Source organism: Oncorhynchus keta, chromosome 3, assembly GCF_023373465.1.
Source record: "Oncorhynchus keta strain PuntledgeMale-10-30-2019 chromosome 3, Oket_V2, whole genome shotgun sequence".
Classification (NCBI taxonomy): Eukaryota; Metazoa; Chordata; class Actinopteri; order Salmoniformes; family Salmonidae; genus Oncorhynchus; species Oncorhynchus keta.
Genome location: NC_068423.1, coordinates 11,305,697 through 11,317,176, shown reverse-complemented (window position 1 = coordinate 11,317,176; position 11,480 = coordinate 11,305,697). Strand labels below are relative to the sequence as shown.

Sequence of the window (11,480 nt, the reverse complement as noted above, 5' to 3'; positions counted from 1 at the left end):
GTTTCATTTTGTTTTGGTGGTGTCATTGTCCTGTTCTGATGGAGGGTTTGCAGTTTGGCTTTTGAGGACATTTGAACACGACTCGGGCATCTGATAGGACAAACCTGCTGTTTTCTAATGTCCCAGGATGCTCCTTGCCCAGGTTTCTACTTTTCAAACAAAATGTTTTTCTTTAGAAATATAACTTTTTTTATTGATACCCTGGTGAAGTTTGAGAAAATTGCAAAAATTGTAGCTCTGATATGGCCATAATAGAGTATAATCTATTGTGGTTGGTAGGGGTTGCTGGGCAAAGTACAGTATTTCTCGCTCTGCTGTAGTGTATTTGCTGTAGGCAGGCAGTGTACACAAAACATGGTCCTCCTCCTCAGGGGGTGTGTCCAACACAGGGGCTTTCGCTATTGGTGGATGTTTCTCCTGGTAACCAGCATCCACTGTTATCAACAACACTGGACACATGAGAATCGGAAACTTAATCTGATATCGAGAAACGGCATTAAAATACCCGTGTAAATATTTCTGGATTGTGAGTATTTAAAACATTTAACCAAAGTGTATATTGTCTAAAAACAGGAAGTTGATAAAAATGATGAGTGGTAAACTTCCTTAGCCTAGTCATTCGTTAGCTTAGCTGGCTAGTTTAGCCACAGTTTATTCCTGCAGCCAGCAACATCAGCTAACGTTAGCTAGCTCCGATTTGCTAGCTGCATAGCCTGCACAAATAAAGCTAATTATCTAGCTAGCTAACTTCAACATGTGGAGTGCATTGTTGAAATGTATGTGAAATGCAAAAAAACTGCCGTTGTAACAATGACCAAGAATGTAGCTAGGGCCAGAATTTTAGCAGCGGCGTGCAGTTTTTGCTTATGCGGGAGAAAAAAATATATATTTCGGGTGCGGCAACATTGCTGTCGGACGGTCCTCATAAAAAGGTCATAATCTCGGTTAATTTCTATTTCCTTGCTACAGAGTTGAATTTAGAAAATCATCGTGGGTTGACATCCTCTCAAAATGTGGAATTAGGGCTATGTGAAAACCAGTGTCTGTGATCCCACAATGGATAAAGTGGTGAGTTCCGTTTTATTTTATATTGAAACAATTGGAGAACAGTAGCTGAGGTCATGTGGATAGACGTTCACTACAAAAAGGGATGGCTTTGCGTCTCACTGCCATGAAGCCTGATTTATGTGCCTACTCCCCACCTCTAAGGTGGGGGATGTTGGTCAGGGGCAGAGGGAGCCTTGTAAAGGAGATGCATATCCTGACAAATATTAAAATAATGAATAAAACGTTTTTAGGTTTGTTAATGTTATGTCTGTGCCTCTTTACCACATTCTTTGTTTATGATTTGATTACCTACGTTGTGACAAACTCGAGCACATTTAGTATTTTGGGTATTTTATTATGATCCCCATTACTTGGGCGGGGTACATTCTTGTAGCCTATGCTCGTTCCATAATGTGGTTTATGGATTTTAATTGATTCGATGTTTGGTGCATACAAGGATGCCAGTCTGCTGGAATTTCTTTTTTTTTTAAGTATTATATGGATCTGGAATTACATACAGTGTGCGAATAACCCTCTTTTCAATAGATTGCCTACATGGTCACTTGCCAAAGTCAGTATTGCACCTGTTATAACATAGTCATATAAGAACCAGAATCTGGCTTTATGGTGAATCTCCTTTTAAGCCCAGGAAGCAGCTATTCAATATGCCATTCACTAGCTTTTCAAGCTTATTAATGTTCAAATGCATTCATTGCTCACCAAATGTGGAGTTTTGATTACCAACTATAGTCATGTGTTGCCACCACAGCGGGCATGTAGTTCCAAAAAAGGTTTAAATAAAAATGAACAAGCAACCGAAAGAATACCTTTTTCAGCACCTCCAATCACTCACAACCCAAGGATCTCGGATTGCTACAACATCTTAACCAATACATTGGAGGTGTCGAAGAAGCTTTCTATTTCGGTTGCATGTAACTTTTTACTTTGACCTTTTATGGAAGTACGTACCATCCGTGACGGCAGTAAATTAGGATAGTTGCTAATCGAAACACCATATTTGGTCAGTAACAAACTTATTTTGACATTGTTAAGCTTGAAAAGCTGGTGAATGGCTGCTGCTTCCTGGGTTTAAAGGAGATTCGCCACATCAACATCTCCTGCAAGACCAGATTCTGGTTCTCGTCATAAAGTGCATCTATTCTGCTGTTCTCTTTTCTTCCTTCACCTTTCCCCCTCTTCCTCCAGTGCTCCTGCAGATGGTGAAGCCTAGTTGGCTGCTAGACTTATGTAAGAGAGCTAGTGATTTCATCCCCTTTTCGGGTGATTCCATGCCAGCATAGGCCGAAAATATGTTTGGTATCTCTGATTGTTCTGGCAATTCTTACATCAACACTTCATTGGAAGGAAGTGTGTTCGACATGCTTTTTACATTTTGTATCACAAATCTGTGAACCATACACGATACAGACAACATATCGGTGTTGTTATACTCCTTAGACTATGCTCTCAAATCTGGAGTATGTCTAGATTCTGAAAGGGAAAAAATTACATTAATTTATTCAACATAAAAAATAGGAATACTGTATCTTAGAAGTGCCCCTTTAGATTTTTCATATTTTTAGACATATTGTTAAGAACAATATAGGCTACTCTTCAAACACGTCAAATTTCCAGAGTGGGCTCTCTGGTCATTTTAATAGGTCATTCACCGAAGGCAGCAGGTAGCCTGTGGTTAGAGTGTTGGACTAGTAACCGGAAGGTTGCAAGATCGAATCCCCGAGCTGACAAGGTAAAAATCTGTCGTTCTGCACCTGAACAACAACACTGTTCCCAGGCATTGAAAATAAGAATTAGGATTGTAAATCACCAGCAGAGTTCTTTTTAATCAATTTTCCCATTCAGTGTTTTGATGGTGCTCATCAAATTGATCAAAACCTCAGAATGAGCAGAGAGCCCACTCTGGAAATGTGATGTTCTCTTAGGGTATATTGTTCCAAAAAATGTCTTTAAATTCTCAAAATCCAAAACGGTACTTTTGAGGGTAATATTTTTATTAATGTTTATAATGTTGAATAAATTAATGTGAAAATGTGTATTTCAGAATCTAGACATTCTCCATATTTGAGAACACACTATAAGGGGTATAATGAGACTACGAGGTTGCCTGTATCATGTACAGTTCAGGGATCATAAGGTCTTACAAGAGGCATGTATAGGTCTAAAATGGGCACAAAATGGTTTGTGAGACAAACATAAAAAGCATTTCAAACACCCCCCGCAATGAAGTTTCTATGTGAGAATTGACAGAACAATCTAAAATAGCCCAAAATATTTTCTGCCTACGCTGGTGTGGAATCACCCTTTCACTACCTGCACGAGCCTGTGAATTTGCCATGTCTTGCTATTGTCAATACTCAAACCAGAATACAGTCCTCATAGCCTATCCATTATCTTCATTTCAAAGATGCAGTCTGATGCTAAACATACTCCCATTCAAAGTGGTTGAGGTTATCTTATCCTTTGACACTATCTGTTTTTGTTTTTCTCATCACGTTTCAACTTCAGTAGACTGAGCGCATGACTATAGAGTTCACACTACATTTGCTACCAGAACATCCTTTCTGTCTTTAATTGTTTTGTCTATGGTAGGTAAACAGATTGCAGTATTTTAGTGTTTCTTGTGTAACGCATGAGTCTTACAATAAACCAAGTGAATTTAGGGCCTGTCTCTTATTCATTAACTCCATGCACATGATGAGTATAAAGTCATTTGTATGGACTTTTAACCGAAATAAGAATTTGTGGGTTTCCATATCGATAACAAAAGATTACGCCCACACTATTTGTCAAGATTTCAACGTGTCATCTCAACCCGGGGTTGTATTTACTCAATTTGAAGGCCGGTCACCTAGGCTATGACAATAAACAGGGTTAATGATTCAGCTTGTTTCAAGACTCTGCACCTCTTCTCAAAATTAATCACTGCAGCATGACCCTAGTGTATTGTGATACTGTACGTGTTCGCATGGCTTCTCTGTCTGACACTGCTTCCTGTTGTTGTCCACCTATCTGTGAAGGAGAACCAGAGGTGTCAGGGAGGCTTGGCTGCTGAAGAAATACTGGATGAATATTTAATCGCCCTTCAGCACAAAAACAGGTGAACTGTGAGGCAGACACGGGCCTTTGGGAGAGGCAGCTCCGGTTACGCTGAGAGGACACAGTAGCTGACTGTCAATAGGCTTATACTCACACACATAGGGTTGACTTTGGTTGCTTCCTCGTGCTGAGAGATCGAATGACACCAATGATGTACAGTGGAGGGGGGACAGTATTTGATCCCCTGCTGATTTTGTACGTTTGCCAACTGACAAAGAAATTATCCGTCTATAATTTTAATGGTAGGTTTATTTGAACAGTGAGAGACAGAATAACAACAAAAAAGATCCAGAAAAACACATGTCAAAAATGTTATACATTGATTAGCATTTTAATGAGGGAAATATGTATTTGACCCCCTCTCAATCAGAAAGATTTCTGGCTCCCAGGTGTCTTTTATACAGGTAACAAGATGAGATTAGGAGCACACTTAAAAGATAGTGCTCCTAATCTCAGATTGTTACCTGTATAAAAGACACATGTCCACAGAAGCAATCAATCAATCAGATTCAAAACTCTCCACCATGGCCAAGACCAAAGAGCTCTCCAAGGATGTCAGGGACAAGATTGTAGACCTACACAAGGCTGGAATGAGCTACAAAACCATCGCCAAGCAGCTTGGTGAGACGGTAACAACAGTTGGTGCGATTATTTGCAAATGGAAGAAACAAAAGAACTGTCAATCTCCCTCGGCCTGGGGCTCCATGCAAGATCTCACCTTGTGGAGTTGCAATGATCATGAGAACGGTGAAGAATCAGCCCAGAACTACACTGGAGGATCCTGTCAATGATCTCAAGGAAGCTGGGACCATAGTCACCAAGAAAACAATTGGTAACACACTACGCCGTAAAGGACTGAAATCCTGCAGCGCCCGCAAGGTCCCCCTGCTCAAGAAAGCACATATACATAACCGTCTGAAGTTTGCCAATGAACATCTGAATGATTCAGATGACAACTTGGTGAAAGTGTTGTGGTCAGATGAGACCAAAATGGAGCTCTTTGGCATCAACTCAACTCGCTTTGTTTGGAGGAGGAGGAATGCTGCCTATGACCCCAAGAACACCATCCCCACCGTCAAACATGGAGGTGCAAACATTATGCTTTGGGGGTGTTTTTCTGCTTAGGGGACCGGACAACTTCACCACATCAAAGGAACGATGGACTGGGCCATGTACCGTCAAATCTTGGGTGAGAACCTCCTTCCCTCAGCCAGGGCATTGACAATGGGTCGTGGATGGGTATTCCAGTATGACAATGACCCAAAACACAGGGCCAAGGCAACAAAGGAGTGGCTCAAGAAGAAGCACATTGAGGTCCTGGAGTGGCCTAGCCAGTCTCCAGACCTTAATCCCATAGAATATCTGTGGAGGGAGCTGAAGGTTCGAGTTGCCAAACGTCAGCCTCGAAACCTTAATGACTTGGAGAAGATCTGCAAAGAGGAGTGGGATAAAATCCCTCCTGAGATGTGTGCAAACCTGGTGGCCAACTACAAGAAATGTCTGACCTCTGATTGCCAACCAGGGTTTTGCCACCAAGTACTAAGTCATGTTTTGCAGAGGGGTCAAATACTTATTTCCCTTATTAAAATGCAAATCAATTTATAACATTTTTTACATGCATTTTTCTAGATTTTCTTGTTATTCTGTCTCTCACTGTTCAAATAAACCTACCATTAAAATTATAGACTGATCATTTCTTTGTCAGTGGACAAACGTACAAAATCAGCAGGGGATCAAATACTTTTTTCCCTCATTGTATGAGTGATACCCACATGCAAACTGTGTAAGGACAATTTTGTTTCCATGGAGTAGGCTTCGCTCGTTTGACCTGCTTGCATATATAATATAATGCTCTCTCACATGCATACAAAAACCATGAAAACAGACTTAAAACATGTTTTTTCATCTCATTTTCAAGTGTAGATTCATAAACCACTTTTATATGAAAATGTGTGTATTTTCTAGTGATGAGTTGACCTTTGACCCATAGGATCTTAAAGAGACTGAAAACTAAAGAGCCCAAGGAGATCGAGCTAGAGCGTCTGGAGCACGGCTTCTCCATCTATCTGAACGGCGCTAATGCTAGCAAGCAGACCAAGAGACCCTGCCAGAAGTCCGTCACCTCGCCACCGCCGGCTCTGAGAGCTACACACACGGCTGGTACGCAGCATGCAGGACTAAAATAGATCCGCCAACAACTTAGCACTAAAATACATTATTTCAGTGTCCCATCAGCAACTTGTTAGGCTATTGTAGATTATGTCCCTGTTTGTTACTACTTTATGACTAAGCTAATGTTTGTAGCATCCCTGAACACCAACCCCGTCCCTCATTTAGCATAGTATAATCCTATGCCCACGGTCGTTGAACAAATGATAATAAGTGACAGTCGTAAAAACCAGCGGCCATTTTCCCCTCCTCTGTTTGTTATGGAACCATCTGTGTCTGGTTCTCCTCTTCCTCTGAGGGCGGACTTGACTGCTCATGTGCAGTGTCTGTGTTCTCGCTTTCTCTGACTCATCACCAGATGCCTCCAGAAGGGGTTTGCAGCTTGCAGAGGAGGAGACCTACAATCTGGAGGTGAACAGCAGCAAGAGGAGCCACACCGCCCCGGGAGAAGTGCAGAGGAGAGAATGGGTTCAGGTACCGCCATTCTAGTTTTGAAAGAGAATGTCTAGTCATTCTATTTCTATAGTATCTGGTCATTCCACGTCTAATGGATGACGCCAACAACCCTGTTGTGGTTGAATAGATTTAGTTAACGAATCAACGATCACAGACATGGGTTGTCACAAATGGAATAGAAGTGTATGTGTTTTGAATAGTGTTCTATTTTTCGTCTGTGCAGAAGTCGGTCAATATTCGAACAGAACAAGGACCCTGTTTGCGGATCTCTCCAGAGAGACGGTACTCTGAAGACTTTGAACCCTACGACAGTATAGAGATGGAGGTACAGTAGGAAGAGAACAACGGTCCTTTGTAGCTCAGCTGCATAGCGCTTGTAACATTCAATTCCCGGGACCAACATATGTCAAATGTATGACCCCATGACTGTAAGTGGCTTTGGATAAAAGCGTCTACTAAATGTTATATATTATATCAAATTCCCGTGTGTGTGCGTGTTGTGTGCACTGTTCTTCAGCATTTTTCGATGGTGTGTGTCAGCATCTGTATATGTCAAATACAGCAGTCAGTCTGAGTTTGCATGATTTGCATCTCACTCTGCTCTGTCTTCACCCTGTGCCTCTCCAGCGGTCGAGTCCCCGTTCTCCTCGTAGCCCCCCGCGAGACTCCTGTAATGTGTCACGTTCGTTTGGCTCGAGGGCTGATGGCCGAGGAGGTAGCCAGGCGGAGCCTGAATATCAAAGCGAAAGGGTCCTACTCAACATCGACGAGGTCAAGGTGAGAGGTCAACTGTTTTTCTCTCCCTCCTCCGTGGCCCTCTTCTCTCTCTCTCTCCCTCTTCTCGCTTTCCTTTTTCTCCTCTTCTCACTCCCTAAGATACTGTAGCGTATTCAAGACATTGATCCAAGCTCCCAAAGTGCAAGAAATACAGCCATCTTCACCATTTCCATCTCACCAGAGTACATGTCGCAGTAAATCATTGAATTCTATCCAGAGTGCTGACTTAATTTACAACTTTTTAAAATGTCCTTTTACGTCAAGCAGACATTCCCTTCAGATCAATATAGGAACATAAAATGTAGAACTGCCCTGTTTCTTCAACCTGCGTTATAGCTCAGTGTTAACCTTGTTTGTGTTACATATGGTGCAGTGGCGTGAGGGTGAGAGCTGAGTAGTTTTCATTTTGGTCCCAAACGGGATGAAAACATTTTTGAAACTGGGGAGGAAAAGCCCGCGGTCGTCTGATAAGAAGACCAGTTTCATTTCCATTTCAACTCAATTGAACATACCCTTGGTGTTTTTTTTTGGTGATCAGGTGCTTCGACGGAGCCTGGAGGTGAGCGTGCTGAGGAGCAGCAGGGGGTCGGCGGGGGAGGAGTCGGACGAGGAGTGGGTGGAGGAGCAGATCGAGAGGGAGGAGAGCACGGAGAGCCTGGAGGAGCTAGGCCTGCCTCCCTCCTCCTCCAACAAAACAGCTGCTGACACGGGTCATTCGCGAGTAACTGGGCTCAAAGGCTGCCTTCGCGACCCTGCAGAGCTCATGGTGTTGGACTTTGGGCCATCTCCTAAAGGTACTCCCAGCAATACGGATGACAGTATATTCATGTTATTCAGCCAGGGATGCATCTTAACATTCAACTATAGTGGCTTCCTTTCCTGGTCCCCACCCTTCATTTGCACTGATCTTAAATGATAGGATAGGTGAAAGCAATATGTTGGATGCCCACTTACCCATCCAGATGTTTGATGTCATTGCAGTTGAAGTGAAGGAGACATGTAGAAGACGCCTGTTAAGAGATTTTATTGAGATGCAGCCCGGAATTTGCTTCAGGTTGTCTCTATTCCTTTACCTTTCGTAGACCGTTTCTTCCATTATGTTGCAGGCCGTAAGATCGAGCGTTCGCTGTCGGCCAAGAGGAAAGACAACATGGAAGCCTACGTCCCCACCAAGCCTCTGCCGGTGAAGAGCAGAACTCTGGACAGGCCCTCTTCAAAGGAGTGCAGGGATGGCAGAGATCCTCAACGTATGTTCTGTTCTTCCCTGTATGCATGTCATTCATAAACCTCAGAGGCCTCAAGAGTGTGACTCGCCCCCCCCTCTCTCTTTCTCTCTCTCTCTTCCCCCACCCTCTCTCTCTCAGGGCCGAGGAGTCGCGTAGAGCGCCCCCTGTCTGCAGCGAGGAAGGCCTCCCAAGAGGAGCGCGACTCGGAGGAGACGGCGTGCAGGGTGCTCCAGGCCCTGCAGATCGAGAACAGCCCACTGCAGAGCCCCGAGCCCAGGGCCTTTAGCCGCACCCCGGTAGGATAGATAACAACCATAGAATGTAATTCTATATCTATAGGCACAATCAGGGGTGTGCTGTTCTGGGTCCTCTAGTTGACCGTGTTGTATTCTTCTAATCTGTCTGCTGTTATGAGTCATGTTTTACATCCTAGCCTATCCCCATCTCTCTTATTTTCTCATCTTTTCGACCTTTAGTTGAACCTGGTTGGGCTACCACCCTGTCGAACTCCGTTGTGCTCCTCTATTCTAAATCCACAGGTGAGAGGACACCAGATGACGAACGGCTCGCTGCGTGACGACGATGATGACAAAGATGAAAGTGGGGTGACCAGAGCCATGCAGAGAATTACCCTCATGGGTCCCAGGTAGTGTATTGCAACGTTAAATGCCAGTGTCATTGCACACCAAGCGTTAGGTGTTGATCCTTAACCACTATATGGAGAGGAAAAGGGAAGTTACTATCGAAGTCTATACCAGGGGCGTCAAACTCATTTTTCCCCGTGGGCCGCATTTGTTCTTCACCGAGGTCTGGAGAGCCACACTGGAAATGGTATATTTTCTCAAAATGTGCAAAAAATAGTTATCTATCGTTTTTTACATTTTATTTTACATTTTCAACACTCCCTGACTATTCAGCTTTTGTTTTGGTGATTCTTAGCAACCTGGAAAGAGGGTAGAGATTTTATAAATGTCCAATATCATTTCTACACGGTTTGGTTTGAGTCCTTTTTAATGTAAACTGATGTTTTTTTAAAAACTCAAACCACCCGCAGGCCGCTTTGAATGGGCTCGCGGTCCATATCTGGGTCGATATTAATCCCTTGAGTATCACAAAGGGAAAAAAACATTGAATGGCTATGTTCCAATAGTGTCCACACTATCATACTACAGAGAAAGAAACCATCTATGAGGTATGGGTATCGGGATGTGGCCAAATGGAGTCTTGTCCGGTGACCGTTTAGAATGACACTGGCATCGCTAACTCCCTCTTGCCTGTGTACTATGTCCTTTCCCTTGATGGGATGAGAACGCCATGTACAGACTCTGCAGTACAGTAACAGAAAACGTGTGGTAATGCAGTACGTCCTGGATGGCCGGCGCAAGAGCACCAGTAACTGTATACCTTCCTGACCGAGGCTCTCTAACAATCCGAAACGTGTCGGTGGTAACCTAACCTCTCTGACTTTGAATCGGGTTTAGTCAACCAAGCCGTAGGGAGTCTTCAATAACGGTCAGTGACCGTGCGTACATTTCCTTAGATGATCACCAAGAGCAAGGTCAAAGACTATTGATGTGGTGAAAGACACAATACAATTGATGACTAATCATTTTCTTCCAGGCAACAGCAGAGACTACTGAAGGCGTTGGAGAAACTGGAGGCAGGCACAAACTTTGACAGCCCTCAGACAGTGAAGACCGACAATAGCAAAGCACCGGTGAGTCACTCCATCAAATACCAGGGCTAGGAATGACTAAGCGTAAAACAGCTAGGTGAGACAAACAGGCTAAACATAGAGCAAAAGAGACACACACACACAAAGAGAGATCTACCAGCATTCTAATTATATTTTTATGATGCTAAGAATACACTGTATGAAGTGACGGCTTGACTCGACTCGTGAAGTTCTGTTGTTGTCATGGTGGCAGAAGAGGCGCGTCTCGGCCGAGGCACCGCCCACCGTATACGTCACCATGGAGATCCTGAGTAACTGGGGGAACAGGGGCCAGGTGGGGCTGACGGAGATGCAGTTCTTCGGCCCAGGAAACAGGAAGCTGTATGTGTCGCCACACGACCTGGACATCCGGAACGCCGACTACCCTGGGAACCTTGGAGCGCTGGTCAACGGGAAACCTAAGGTGAGTTGAGCTCTGCCCCCAAGCCTTTCTGATAACACTACTTGAACTATTTGGAAAGGTTTTGGTGCATTGCATTTACTATTCATGCATCATTTTAGAGGGATTTTTGGTGACACTTCCTATAAGTAGATACCCTCTTCGTAATCCACTATAAAGGCATTAGAACACATAAGGAATCATGAGACAGCTTATGAGCTGTTATTAGCCTATGTCGTGCATGACAAAGCATTTTGCATTGGTGCTATAAATACGCTTTATACCCATTTTAGCGCTGATCATAGTCCAAAATGTGTATGTCCACACGGAGATGTTCTAGAATATTGGACCGTTGCCTTTCATGCTTTCCGAACTCTCAGTGCGGCTCAAGCTATTTCTCCAACCGTGACCCTGTTCAAATGAATAGAAGGCACGTACGAGGAGCCACGTTGGTTGGGAATCTTGGGGAAGTGCGCGGTCGTCCCCCGCGGACGGTGTCTCAGCAGCTACAAACAAGGTTAAATAAAATAAAAAAGAAATAGCTATGTCACAATGGGCTGCCGGACTATCGTGG

The 11,480-nt window shown here is 43.7% G+C and overlaps 1 protein-coding gene across 2 annotated transcripts in view; it reads left to right on the top strand.

The window, feature by feature from the left end:
• The first annotated feature begins 391 nt into the window (after positions 1-391).
• Positions 392-11,480, top strand: part of LOC118366118 (katanin-interacting protein-like) — a 31,984-nt gene continuing 20,895 nt past the window's right edge. The window contains exons 1-13 of one of the 2 annotated variants that reach the window (XM_052489066.1): positions 392-526; positions 970-1,068; positions 4,086-4,165; positions 6,155-6,324; positions 6,692-6,807; positions 7,013-7,114; positions 7,417-7,566; positions 8,105-8,360; positions 8,673-8,813; positions 8,931-9,088; positions 9,332-9,438; positions 10,413-10,509; positions 10,724-10,930. In XM_052489066.1, coding sequence (XP_052345026.1) covers positions 1,057-1,068; positions 4,086-4,165; positions 6,155-6,324; positions 6,692-6,807; positions 7,013-7,114; positions 7,417-7,566; positions 8,105-8,360; positions 8,673-8,813; positions 8,931-9,088; positions 9,332-9,438; positions 10,413-10,509; positions 10,724-10,930 — 1,596 coding nt within the window. In that variant the 5' untranslated portion in view covers positions 392-526; positions 970-1,056. Of the gene's footprint in view, positions 527-969; positions 1,069-4,085; positions 4,166-6,154; positions 6,325-6,691; positions 6,808-7,012; positions 7,115-7,416; positions 7,567-8,104; positions 8,361-8,672; positions 8,814-8,930; positions 9,089-9,331; positions 9,439-10,412; positions 10,510-10,720; positions 10,931-11,480 lie in introns of both variants that reach the window. The other variant, XM_052489065.1, reaches the window with a different exon arrangement.